The sequence below is a fragment of the Cornus florida genome, unplaced genomic scaffold, assembly GCF_030987335.1.
Source record: "Cornus florida cultivar Cherokee Brave unplaced genomic scaffold, ASM3098733v1 CherokeeBrave_3.0.0_Hap2_Chr08, whole genome shotgun sequence".
Lineage (NCBI taxonomy): Eukaryota > Viridiplantae > Streptophyta > Magnoliopsida > Cornales > Cornaceae > Cornus > Cornus florida.
This window is the reverse complement of record NW_026775578.1, coordinates 32,735,114-32,749,470: the sequence shown is the minus strand read 5'-3', so window position 1 is coordinate 32,749,470 and position 14,357 is coordinate 32,735,114. Positions and strand designations below refer to the sequence as shown.

The window sequence follows — 14,357 nt, the reverse complement described above, 5'->3', positions numbered from 1 at the left end:
TCCCTTTGAAGCAGAAAAATTCATGATTTTATACATTATTTCTCAATCTTATACATTCAAGATGATGGACTTCTGACTAAAAAAACTAATATAAAACGTAAATGGTTCAAGAAGGGGCATCCAAAGAGGCCTACACCTGACCAAAATTTCATAACAATTTCTTAAAATACCCTGTTCTGATTTAATGGCAATAACAATGTCTAAGCAGTTTTTAACACCACATTCAGTACCTTTATTTTCATTTCATTATGAATCTTCCACTAGCAATTGCTATTTATGTTTCTCATATTGTTGGTGTTTTGCTTCAGATAGCAACTCCAATTTACATGGCACCTGAACTCTTAAATGACTTGAAATACTCCACTGAAGTTGATATGTGGTCTGTGGGATGCATATTTGCTGAGATGTGTAACCAGGAGCCTCTCTTTGATGCTTCAGGTCTTTTTGAACATGTAGACAAAATTTTCAGGTGGTATATTATTTTGGAGACTCCACCAAGCCGCCACTGATTGTTCGGATCTTATTAATGCCTTGTGATGGTGCTATACTAACTACATCTTTGTTTTAATGAAGCTTATTGGGCATACCAGATGAACAGACCTGGCCTAAAGTGACTTTCTATCGTCAATATTTGGGTATTGCTGAGAATACTCCTCCTAAGGTAGTACAGGTTCTGGTTGAATTGTGGTTTTATTTTTCCTGCTTTAGAATCTTAGAAATATATTTACTTTTTTTTCTTTTTCTTCCGCATGCAGAATCTGGCAGAAGTAGTTCCGAATCTTGAACCAGCTGGAGTCGATCTTCTTTCTGTAAGTTTCTCCTCGTTATAATTAAGTGGAAATTAGAAGGCCTCAGCTCTGTCCTGAGGAGCCAAGAATTTATTTGGCTGCAAATTATTGATTAGTAATTTAGTATAGCTACTCAGAGGAAGCTTAATACTCCTCCTTTTAACCAACGTCCCATGGCCACTTGGGATTAGCAGCTTTTAAGATGGACACCTGCATATCTAATTATGACAATTGGGCAAATAGTTCCTTAAATATAAAGTAGGTGATTTTAAATTTGTCTAAGAAAAAAAAAAAAGCAGCTTTACCGGTTCAGCTACAAAATTTTTACTCTAAATACTCATACCAAAGCTTTTGATACGCAGAAAATGCTTCGCTACAACCCAAGAGAAAGAATTACAGCTTTTGATGCACTGAAGCACCCGTACTTTGCTGGTGTTGGGGGACCTTGATTCATCTACAGACCTGCATCTTTCTGTTATACCAACATTACAGCAATTTGTATTTTAGTGTTTGCAATTCTTTCTCTCTGTCAGAGAAGAACTTACTCATATGTTACATAAACCTCTGGTTAGCTTACTGCTTGTGAATGGATCATTACTTCTTCTTTTTTTCGAATGGTATGGATCAATTTAGTGAGGCAGAGAAGCAATTCAATAACACATTTATGAGTTTTTCTCGTTTGCAATGTTTCTTAGGTTTCCCTCTCAGCAGAACATACACTCAGTCTATCAATAGGCGGTTAGCCCAATGGAATAACCTCCCTATCCTTAAAGAGGATGGAGGGGTTTGAGTCCAGGGGTGGGCAACGTGTACTTGAGTACTTATCTGATCTAAAAAAAAAATTTAGACAATGAGTATTGACTAAGAAGATGGAGTATCGTTTTTGCTACAATTGCAGACTGAGTTGTATATAAGATGGAGGATGGTTCTAAAATCATTTATCAAACCAGTCTGGCCAAGCTTCATATCTGCTGGAATAGATATTCGGTGCACTGTGCACCAGCCCACCGGACTAATCTGAGCCATGCGTGCACAATACGCACCTACGTGTGCACATCACGAACGGCTCAGATTGACCACACACTGAATATTTATTTCTGGTTGTGGTCTAATAAACACCTCAAAAGTGTGCCACCATGAGATAGAAGTCTCAATGCAATGACGTGTCACACTGTAATTGGTAGTCAAACATGAAATGCTTTGAAGCCTCAGGATCACATACACCAAAAAGGATCTGCTCACTCAACACTTCAATTAGTTCTGTAACTATGAAATTCACCATCAAAAGCTTATGGCCAACATTTTCCTTCTCAATAATCTAGTTAGACAAGCATGCATTTACATAATTTACCAAAAATAAAAGGGTCTAGTCTATGATAAAGACAGCTGTCACTTTGAAAAACTCTTTCTGATTAATAAACACAGAGTGGGGTGTGTGTGAGAGAGAGAGAAAGAGGAGAAGAAAAAGCAGAGTGAGCATTAAACTCTGAGTTCCATTGTCATTTTTTTTTTTGAATAACCTAATAGTATTATACAACAATAAGTTAAAAATTATACATTGAAGGCTAAGATGTTACTGACTTGTCTTCCTCATCAATCTCCATCTGACCTGATGGAGATAACAGAGAAGAAGAAGAAGAAAAGAGAGAGAGAGAATCAGAAAAAGAAGAAGAAGAAGAAGCCAATCCAACAAGCAAATCAACAAAGGCTTTAACTATAACCCCATGATTCTTATTCCCATTCACTCTCAAGTACCACCCCAACAACTCTTCCAACTTGTCCCAATCTTTCAATCCATGACTCTCCACCATCTCCTCCATGGACCTCCTGAAATCCACATAAGGGTCATCTGAGTCCACTGCCACCAGCAGGCTCTCCTTAAATGGAAACCCTTCGGTTTTCGCCTCCTCCAAGATGGAACTAGTGTCACCAGGCTCGAAAAACAGCCTCTCTGATTGCACGCCGCGTATGATCACCTCCAATGACTCCCCTCCAAAGTCCTCTGATTGATCATGATCAGTTGTGAAGCTAGCAGTGTCCGACGACTTTGTAAACCAAGACCCCGGTGTTTCAACCTCATCAGAGGGGTTGAAGAAGGCGGAGTCCATGGCCTTGAGCACGCCATCCCCGGCTCGAAAAGAGTGAGTGTTGGGGTGCTTGCACAAGGGCCATTGCCATGGAGGCCTTGGTTCTTTGTTCTTGAACAGAGAAGGGATCTTCATCTTCTAACACCTATGTTGAGTAGTAGTTTTCAAATGGTTTTTCCTTTCTTTGTAGACAAATGAGTTGTGAGTGTGTGCTGTGTGTGTTTTGGGATTGTGATATTAATGATGATTGAAGGAATAGCATGGGGGGATATAAAGAAAAGGGTGATAGGGAAGGTGGAAAAGAAGTGGGGTGAGATAGAACCCCATCATGTGGGGCAGTTGATTATAGGTTTGAAAACTTTTTGTTGTTATTTAATGTCCCCATTACAACAAACATATACATACACACACACACATATATATATAACAGTACTTTTGTCAACCAGAATTTAATAATATGGGAACCCTTTTTCTAACATGTTTTCTGGCTGCTATATACAGCCCCCCCTTTTTTTCTGCTGTATCCAGCAGTTTAGTTTCAACTTTCGAACCAATTACAGTAAATTTTAGGTCCACGACTTGACTATTAACACAAACCATGTTACTAAATTTGGCAAGATTGGTTCAATCAGAAGCTCATTTCAAGATTATTTGTGAGAAATTGAGTGAAAACTTACTTTTGAAAGGAGCTCATTTGAGATTGTTTGTGAATTAAATAACCTAAGCTCAAATTCTTGAACAAATTTTGTAACATTATAGAGCCAATCTCAAGCGCCTACTCATCAGATTGATTCGTTGCTCAGCTTGTTTGCAGCCCTTGACGAATACATATACGAGAATGTGAATTGAGCCTAAAATTACTAGGGATATCTATTAGGTGACAATAATTTCGTCAATTCAAGAATATCTTGAAAAATACGAAAATGACAATATGAAATTATGGGTTTTTGCCCCAAAAAAAAAAAAAAAAAAAAATGAAATTTAAGTGCAACTGGAAGTAAATTTAGAAGATAAAAGTTATATTTGATTAGGGGACTGCAATAAAGATAATCAAAATTGAGTATGCAATGAACAATCCGCCAAGAGTGCATGCACCATTAGAGAAATCAAAATATAATAACACCAGTCACTTTCAATATGAGGACTTTTAGCTTGGCTTTTCATGTGTGGCATTATTTTTCAGGTTTTTTTATACAAGCATTGACCCTGCTTTGTTTATGGAAACCTTTTTTTTTTTTTTTTTGCTGACCTTCCACTAGCCCCTATCTTGTTTCAGTCAGCCTATCAGAGCTCTTTTGTTGTAATAGTAATTGAAAAGGACCCAATTGGTATTCTAAGAGATTTAGGTGAAAAATGTAAATAACCTATACAGAGAAGCTTCAAGAAAAGCATAAAAAAAAAAAAAAAAGTTCATGTGAGTTCTTTATGGAGACACAGTTGAGACACACACAACCACACACTATGGACTGGCCTCTCATTTACAATAATATATTTGCTTCTCTCTCTCTCTCTCTCTCTCTCTCTCGTTCTTTACCCCATTTGGCACTCTGTCCATTCAGAGGGTCCAAGACCATGTCACAAGTCACACTCCTTTCCTATTGAAATGTAATTGGGATAATCTGGGCTTAATGTTGTCAGATGCCATGAACCATATGACCATTATTATTATATTAGGCATATGATATTATTATTATTATTACTTTTTTTATCATGTGAAAAGACACAAAGGCCAAGTCAAGATGGCAGTAAAGAGGCATAAGTCTAGCCAAATAAAGGCATACAAATCATGAAGTAATACAATAAAATGAAGAACAGGTTCCAGATTTGGTGAGAAAGAGCCACCGCTCTAAAACGAAAATCACCAAGGGAGAAGAGCAGCAACTGGAATGACCAAAAGTCAAGCCATCATCAAGGCTACAGCTCCAAAACTGCATCCACAAGGCGCCTCCACACACCTAACCCCGCACAAGATCAAATCAAGCTAGGGAAAAACAAAAATCAACCGAGGTAAGTGATCTAGCCGAAGGGAAAACAACAGATCCATCCTATCGAGTCGGAAACAAACCAAACAAGAGCAGATCTAGCCGTATAAAAACAAAAAAAAGACGTGAAAAATCACCCACAGGGCAAACTTATTGTGACACACCGATGTTATTAACCTGTGGGAGGCAAGCAAGGTCACCTCCCCACTCCCATGGAAGGGAGCAGGGAGCAAAACGGAAGGGCCGAGTGGCTGCAAGAGAGAAAGGGGAAGAGAGAGAACAGAGGAAAAGGGTGAGGCAGCTAAATAATATTATTAGGCATATGATGTAGTACCTATATTCATTGTATATGTAATGGGAGGAGGAAGGGAAGTTATTTGTGTGCACACCTCGTAACTATGTAGACTCGTTTTGACAAAGTATGTAAAGTAAACAATATTTACATGGGTTGGATAAGTGTTAATATAAGTATGTCTCTTACTTTCTACTTGGAGCAGGTATTCAGTGTGTCCGGTGCACTAGGCACATCACAATTGTCCATGTTGTACACCCGCTGTAAGTGCACAACACATGCTAACACAAACGGTTATAATGTGTCTGATGCACGGTGTCGGATATACTAGAATTAAGGGTAATGAACACATCAAGTTGACTCTAAATTATATTATATTATATTTTTATTTATTATTATTATTATTTTTGGAAGGTAAGTTATAACTCTAAAATGTATTCTTATCTTTTGGGTGAGACATTTGTACTACACAATATATTATTGTCAAGAAAAGTTTCTTTGCTCTAGGGGGTAAAAAAGGAAAGAACATTTATGCGTACAATTTAAAGTGCATGTCCCCATTAATCCATTTTTATGTACAAAAACTATTTGGCATTATGCATGAGAAGACAATATAGAGTGGATCCTACTCGTGTTGCATCATCAATTCATGCAGGTGAGCTTCGTTGATGCAATTGATGTTGGTGCCTCATGATATATATGATTATTTGGTATATGAATCACACCTGCCAAATCTTAGCCCCATTGGTGAATCACAAATTTGGTGAAATACATGTAGGTTGTATTTTTCACTAACAGACAAAAAATAAAATAACATAAAAAATAAAAAATGCGTTGCCATTTCATATGATGCAATTTCTATTACTTTATGTGTTTTTGGCTTCTTGTCATCTAACACTGCATGCAATGGAGTGCTTCTTATCTTCTTGCATGTGGAATAATGAAGGTGTAACAGAAGAAAGAACAAGTGAAAAACTATTATATATATATATCGTGTGTATAAGAATTTTTTACATGTTACCACATGATCTTGGCTTATCACAATTTTTACATGAACACATCAAGTGAAAAACAGCCTCTCTGATTGCACGCCGCGTATGATCACCTCCAATGACTCCCCTCCAAAGTCCTCTGATTGATCAGTTGTGAAGCTAGCAGTGTCCGATGACTTTGTAAACCAAGACTCCGGTGTTTCAACCTCATCAGAGGGGTTGAAGAAGGCGGAGTCCATGGCCTTGAGCACGCCATCCCCGGCTCGAAAAGAGTGAGTGTTGGGGTGCTTGCACAAGGGCCATTGCCATGGAGGCCTTGTTTCTTTGTTCTTGAACAGAGAAGGGATCTTCATCTTCTAACACCTATGTTGAGTAGTAGTTTTCAAATGGTTTTTCCTTTCTTTGTAGACAAATGAGTTGTGAGTGTGTGCTGTGTGTGGTTTGGGATTGTGATATTAATGATGATTGAAGGAATAGCATGGGGGATATAAAGAAAAGGGTGATAGGGAAGGTGGAAAAGAAGTGGGGTGAGTTACAACCCCATCATGTGGGGCATTTGATTATAGGTTTGAAAACTTTTTGTTGTTATTTAATGTCCCCATTACAACAAACATATACATACATACATATATATATATATAACAGTACTTTTTTCAACCAGAATTAAATAATATGGGAACCCTTTTTCTAACATGTTTTCAGGCTGCTATATACAGCCCCCCCTTTTTCTGCTGTATCCATTAATTTAGTTTCAACTTTCAAACCAACTACAGTAAATTTTAGGTCCATGACTTGACTATTAACACAAACCATGTTACTAAATTGGGCAAGATTGGTTCAATCAGATTCTCATTTCAAGATTATTTGTGAGAAATTGAGTGAAAACTTACTTTTGAAAGGAGCTCTAAAATTCTTTACACCAAATAAACGAGTTGCATTATGATCCACTTGACTAGGAGCTCATTTGAGATTGTTTGTGTATTAAATAACCTAAGCTCAAATTCTTGAACAAAGTTTGTAACATTAGAGCCAATCTCAAGCGCCTACTCGTCTGCTTGAATCGCTGCTCGCCTCGTTTGCAGCCCCTTGACGAATGCATATGCCAGGATGTGAATTGAGCCTAAAATTACTAGGGATATCTATTAGGTGACAATACTCTCGCCGATTCAAGAATATGTTGAAAAATAAGAAAATGACAATATGAAATAATGGGTTTTTGCCAAAAAAAAAAAAAAAAAAAAATTGCAAAAGGAAATTCAAGTGCCACTGGAAGCAAATTTAGAAGATAAAAGCTATATTTGATTAGGGGACTGCAATGAACAATTCACCAAGAGTGCACGCACCATTAGAGAAATCAAAATATCGTAACACCAGTCACTTTCCATATGAGGACTTTTAGCTTGGCTCTTCATGCGTGGCATGATTTTTCAGGTTTTTTGTATACACCATTGACACTGCTTTGTTTATGGAAACGTTTTTTTTTTTTTTTTTAGGCTGACCTCCCACTAGCCCCTCTCTTGTTTCAGTCAGCCTATCAAAGCTCTTTTGTTATTATAGTAATTGAAAAGGACCCAATTGTTATTCTAAGAGATTTAGGTGAAAAATGTAAATAACCTATGCAGAGAAGCTTCAAGAAAAGCATTAAAAATAAAAATAAAAAATCAATTGAGTTCTTTATGGAGACATAGTTGAGACACACACAACCACACACTAATGACTGGCCTCTCATTTACAATAATATACTTGCTTCTCTCTCTCTTTCTTTACCCCATTTGGCACTCTGTCCATTGAATAAGCCATTCAGAGGGTCCAAGACCAGGTCACAAGTCACACTCCTTCTCTATTGAAACGTAATTGGGATATCTTTCGAAAAAAAAAATGTAATTTGGATAATCTGGGCTTAATGTTGTCAGATGCTTTGAACCACATGACCATTATTATTATATTAGGCATATGATGTAGTACCTATATTCATTTTATAGGTAATGGGAAGAGGAAGGGAAGTTTGTCTATATTTACGTGTGGGCACTTTTTTAACTATGTAGATTAATTTTGAATAAAATTAAAAGGTATTAAGAGAAAAGTATGTAAAGTGAACAATATTTATATGGGTTGGACAAGTTTTGACCCAAGTATGTCTCCTACTTCCTACTTGGAGCAGGTATTTGGTGTGCCCGGTGCACCTTGCACGGGGCACATCGCAATCTTCCGTGTTGTATACTCGCAGCACGTACACAACACGTACGGGCATAAACTGTTATAATGTGTCTGGCCCACGACGCCGAATATACTAGACACGTTTTTAAAATTGTAAAAATAAGTATGTAAAATTAGCAAATACTAACATTATTATAAGCTAATTTAACTCAAAGCACCCAAATAATCTCACATTCATTCAAGTGTTATACACATATGAAATAAGACCACCCCGTAGGGTAATGAACACATCAAGTTGACTCTTAAATGTATCCTTATCTTTTGGGTGAGACATTTGTACCACACAAGCATATTTTATTGTCAATAAATGTTTCTTTGCTCTAGGGGGTAAAAAAGGAAAGAGCATTTATGTGTATAATTTTTTTTTTTTTTTTTAGTTGTTACTCGTACACATGCCTTCATAGATGGTCAAACCCTAACTTTCTTTTAAAAAGTAAAAATTTGGTATCGCTACTGACTTGATCATTTATGTATACAATTTAAAGTGCATGTCCCCGTTAATCCATTTTTATGTATAATATAGACAATATGAGAAGACAATATAGAGTGGGTCCTACTCTTGTTGCATCATCAATTCATTCAGGAGAGCTTCATTTATGCAATTGATGGTGGTGCCTCATGATATATGATTATTTGGTATATGAATCACACCTGCCAAATCTTAGCCACGTTGGTGAATCACAAAATTTGGTGACTGCTGGTGTACACATGTAGGTTGTATTTTTCACTAACAGACAAAAAATAATAATAAAAAATAAAAAATGTGTTGCCATTTCATATGATGCAATTTCTATTACTTCTTTTTTTTGGCTTCTTGTCATCTAACACTGCATGCAATGGAGTGCTTCTTATCTTCTTGCATGTGGAATAATGAAGGTACCAGAAGAAAGAACAAGTGAATAACTATATATATATATATATTGTGTGTATAAGAATTTTTTTACATGTTACCACATGATCTTGGCTTATCACAATTTTACATGCAAATAATTATATTAATTTTATTTAAATTTTTATTTACATATTATATTATGATTGACCGAATCATATAATAATTACTGTTTGTACACACATTTTCAAGGTTAATAAACATTTTCAAGTTATGAACTCAATAGATAAACATTTTCATGACTTTCAGAAGTTCATATTGTAATGCTAACACTTGCTTACAGTGTTTCTCACAAAATTTGTGTTCTTATACTCAAATTCATTAATTGCTACTCATTTGGGTTGTTAGTCACTACTGAGATTCGAATTTTTTACCTCTTTTTAAAAGTAGGGGTTTAGTATTGTTAAACCACTCACGTGTTGATCAAAAATTAAAAAATAAAAGAACTTTTTTATTGTTTAGATTTACTTTTTCTTCTCATAATGCTAGAGGTTTTGTGCTTCCTCAGCGAGATTATTTTGTTACGCAATTAATTATTTTGTTCTGCTTGAAAGTGTGCGTCATTACTTTATCGTACATTTATTTATTCTCTAATTTACCTCTAAAAGCATATTGAATTTACAAAATTAATCTAACACTCGATAATGACCTTCGATCACCACAATTGTATTAAAAAAAAGATGTTATCTCATTAATATCTCTCTCTCTCTCTCTCGAAAGTGGATAACAAACCTAAGCCAAATAACTTAAAAGGATATTAACTAAAATTTCTCAAAGTTTTTTAATAAATAATGAGAAGTTTGTCTTAAAAGTGCATTTCTTAATTAAATGATATATTTGAAATTGCAATGTATCACCAAACAACACTGACATACAACAATAGTCGGGGTTTTTTATTTTTATTTTTTCCATCTATAAACATTCCATCGAATCCAAAGTTCCAAAACGAACTGAGCAACCTTGTTCTATAATAATTATTTTTATTAAAATGTTTGCTACTGTAACATATATATACACACACACACACACACACACATGTATATGCTCGTGTGATTAAGAGATCCTTGTTTTGGAATCTTGAGATTGCTGTCTTCAAATTAATGAGTTTCTAGAGAGACAAAAAGGTGTGCATATGAACTAGTCTGTCTCCTCTCTGCCATCATTCATGATTGGTGGCTCAATTATAGGTTTAAGTCATAATACACACACACACACACACACACACACACACATATATATAAAGTCCAATTATTTAACGATTTCATGAAACATACCCGCCATCCATATGGCTTCAGTTAGGGGATCACATTAAGAGAACAAATTAAACAATTACATTAAGAGTTGACATAAACATCGTTTTATATATTATTAGTTTGAAAAAAAAAAAAAAAGGAGGAATTAAGGTGATTATTAAAAGGTGCATTAGGTGAATCATTTGAAAGAAAGTCTACTTTAGCTGCACCCCTTTAGAAATGACAAAAGACCAAGTTCAAGAAGAGGACACCCTAATCCAACACTGAAGGGTTAGACTAATTTCGGGTTAAGAATGCATATTACACATCATCGACCATAATTACCTACATACACGTGTGACTTGTTGTACAACAGAGGATTCGGAGGGATCACATTAAGAGAACAAACTAAACAATTACATTCAGAGTTGACATAAACATCGTTTTATATATTATTAGTTTGAAAAAAAAAAAAGAAAAAAAAAGAAAAGGAATTAAGGTGTTTATTAAAAGGTGCATTAGGTGAATCATTTGAAAGAAAGTCTACTTTAGCTGCACCCCTTTAGAAATGACAAAAGACCAACTTCGAGAAGAGGACACCCTAATCCTCAAAACACTGAAGGGTTAGACTAATTCCAAGTTAAGGATGCATATTACACGTTATCAACCATAATTACTTACATACACGTGTGACTTGTGTGACTTGTTGTACGACAGAGGATTCGAACTTCACGCTTTTTCTTTTTCTTATTCTTTTTTTTCTATATTTTTTATTTTTGTTCCAGGATTCGAAATCAAACTCCCAAAACGAGCGGGAAAAAACCAACCATTTTAGCTACTTTAGGAGAGTGCCCTTCAGCATATTAGAGTAGATTCAAGTAGACTCCATGTCAATTGAAACAGGGCTTTTAAGTTAGTGTGCTGATAGGGTGAAGTAACTCAACCAAACATACTCAAGCCCAATCAACCCAAGCCCAGTCTAGATTTTTTGTTGGGCCCAAATGGAAACCAGCCCAAAAGGATTTAACATAAAATTTATCTTTCTATAAGCCATAAAATTATTTATCAATAGAGATGGGTGTATGAGTTTAATAAGTAGACTTGAAGCAATCGAGATGGGTGTATGAGTTTAACTTTCTTGAACTCTAAGGAGATAATTTTAATGACAAAGATTTTTACCTCATTTTCGGAAGTTTGAGTGAGTTGCACTTTCATCCATTGGATCAATAGAAATGTAACATAATACTTTTGAGCAAAATATGGGAGCAAAATCTTACCAGAGTTACACTGAATTAAATATCAAAGTAACGATCGTAATTCTAACAAGCGACAAAATAAAAAGAATTAATGATGCTCATCTTTTTGTTATTGTCATTTACGGTGCCATTGATTTACTTGCAAGTGAATTATTTTGACAATTAAATATTGTAAGGAGCTCACTATGCATGTGTTTAGCACTAATTAGCGTCCCCTGAATGCTATTTTATCTTGATAGTGAAAAAAATGTCTCTACTAAGTCATGTGGCAAACAAACAAGTGCACGTGCTCGGTAGTAAATTATGTGATGCTCTAAGAGATCCAATACCACCATTGTTAGAAGAAAAAAAAAGTTTAATATTGTAGATTTTAACTAATGAATGTAGCCTAATTATATGTCCTCAACTTCTCAAAATGGAAGGTGAAGATTCAAATCCCTATAAAGACACATGGGGGCATTTGTTTCTTGCTAAGGAAAAAATAAAACTCGTAAATGTGTTAACACTAGGTGCTCAATTTGTAACTTCTACCAAACAAATTTGGATCACTTAAAGCTATTTGAAAGTTTGAGCCTTGTGCTAGAGCTACATAAAATCGAGGGTAAGCATTAACTTTACCATTCTAATTATAAAGAAAGAACTCCAAAGAAAATTCCAAATTACAAAAGGTGTAATCTAGTGATATTTTTTTTGCCTTCCAAAATAGAAGGTTGAGAATTCAAGCTCTCAACATATGTACAGTGGCATCACAATATTCAATTGTGAAAATAATTCACTTGCAAGTTAATTAGTGGTGCCATAAGTGATAATAGTAAAAATATAAGCATCATTAATATTTTTATTTTGTTGCTTGTCAAAATTAAGATCGTTACTTTGATATTATTTAATTCAGGACAGTTTACAATAAAGAGCTTTCTCACGACTAGCTTTTTCTCCCATCTTTTGCTCAAAAGCATTACATTACAACTCTGTTGATCCAATGGATGAAGATGCAACTCTCTTGATAGTACCGTCATTATAGCATCTTACTTTAATTAAATGTTTGGTCTACATTAAAAGAATGCGAAAAAGAAAAAAATCAAAATCAGATGACATTTGTCTAGAAAGTCAGTAATTGATTCCATTTCCTTTGGACCTTTTCTCTCCCACTGTTTTTTAATACATCTTTATCTTGCCAAAATTTGACCAAACTTTGGTTCAAATTTTCAAAATGACATTTTGAACTACTCTTTTTTGAATTTTAAAGGAAATAATTTTTAAAATTTTTTTTTTTTTCTTTAAACTTCATATTTTCTATTTTTTTTATGATTACTTTGTCATTACCTTTGAAGCATGAATACATCCATAAGGGTGTCGTATTTATGTCAAATCTAGGATGCTAGTACTCTACAAAGATGCATGAATGGTCTCAAATTCCCGTGAATAAGAATTGGAATATAATGAGAATATATCATGCCTAATTTAGTCCAAAATGTATATACATGGAGCATACCACTCACTTTTTAGTATATATTGTTATAATATTATAAGTTAAACATATACAGGGTCTAAATTCATTCATTCATACATACATACATACATATATATATATATATATATATATATATATATATATATATATATATACTAAAAAGTGAGTGGTATGCTCCATGTATATATATATAAATATGTATGTATGTATGAATTTAGACCATGTATATGTTTAACTTATAATATTATAACAATATATACTAAAAAGTGAGTGGTATGCTCCATGTATATACATTTTGGACTAAATTAGGCATATATGTTTAAAGAATTCATGAGATTATTGTTTCGTATTACGTCATTACGCAATGCAGTTCTCACTAATCATAATGCTAAGAACAATGATACAGGCAGTGACAGACCCAAAAAATTTTGTGAGTGGGAGTTGTCTTTTAATTTGTGGGGGCAAATTTATATAGTAGGTCTGTTTTTATAATTTCAATGGAGTTTTCTTCATAAATTTTTAAAAAAAAAAAATTAATGGGAACGAATTGTTATATAGTGGGGGCATCTTCAAAATTCTCAAAAATTTGAAGTATAAAATACAAAAAAATAAATAAATAAATAATCAAGTGGAGGTGAAGTATAATTTTAGTGGGGGCATCTTCATAAATTCTAAAAAAATTGAGGTATAAAATAAAAATATAAAAAATCCAATAGACGCATCTACCCCCATTGGTCCTATGGTAGGTCCATGCCATTCGGGTATTTCTTTCATATTATTTGCACAAAAGTGACTCCCTCAATCTCAAACTTGTTTTCTTCCTGTAAAGAGCTTGCTTATATTCGAGGTTACATTTGTAATAACCAAAACTTTTATCATTGCACCAAACAATGTGGTCTTGCTTTATCATTTACTTATATTAATTTTGCAATAATTATGATAAAAAAATAATAATAATCAACCAACAAATTAAATTTATCCCAATATCCCTCGAATTAAATTATATCCCTTGAATCCTAACAAGTCCAACAAGTTGAACTCCAAAACCAGGTTCTTTCACTTATGCATATGTACAACCGACTTTCCCTATAAATAAATGCGTTTAGAAAAAACCATTATTCATTCTCATTTTTCAAGCAATGGCCTCAAAC

General features: G+C 34.5%; 3 protein-coding genes across 3 annotated transcripts in view; 1 reads left to right on the top strand and 2 right to left on the bottom strand.

Annotated features, from left to right (window-relative positions):
- Positions 1 to 1,447, top strand: part of LOC132271183 (cell division control protein 2 homolog) — a 32,007-nt gene extending 30,560 nt beyond the window's left edge. The window contains exon 6 of the mRNA XM_059772483.1: positions 1,151 to 1,447. Within this exon, the coding sequence (XP_059628466.1) occupies positions 1,151 to 1,237 (87 nt within the window). The 3' untranslated portion in view covers positions 1,238 to 1,447. The remainder of the gene's footprint in view (positions 1 to 1,150) is intronic.
- Positions 1,448 to 2,230: 783 nt separating this feature from the next.
- On the bottom strand, positions 2,231 to 3,147 carry LOC132268575 (transcription repressor OFP13-like). The gene has a single exon (XM_059769406.1). The coding sequence runs from the start codon at positions 3,008 to 3,010 to the stop codon at positions 2,354 to 2,356; it is 657 nt and encodes a 218-aa protein (XP_059625389.1). The 5' UTR covers positions 3,011 to 3,147; the 3' UTR covers positions 2,231 to 2,353.
- A 3,062-nt stretch (positions 3,148 to 6,209) lies between these two features.
- LOC132270011 (transcription repressor OFP13-like) lies at positions 6,210 to 6,494 on the bottom strand. The gene has a single exon (XM_059771235.1). It carries the CDS (start codon positions 6,492 to 6,494, stop codon positions 6,210 to 6,212), a length of 285 nt encoding a protein of 94 aa, XP_059627218.1.
- Positions 6,495 to 14,357: the final 7,863 nt, after the last annotated feature.

Coding starts and splice junctions, on each gene's coding strand:
- LOC132270011 (XM_059771235.1), bottom strand. CDS start 6,494: ATGAAGATCCCTTCTCTGTTCAAGAACAAAGAAACAAGGCCTCCATGG.
- LOC132268575 (XM_059769406.1), bottom strand. CDS start 3,010: ATGAAGATCCCTTCTCTGTTCAAGAACAAAGAACCAAGGCCTCCATGG.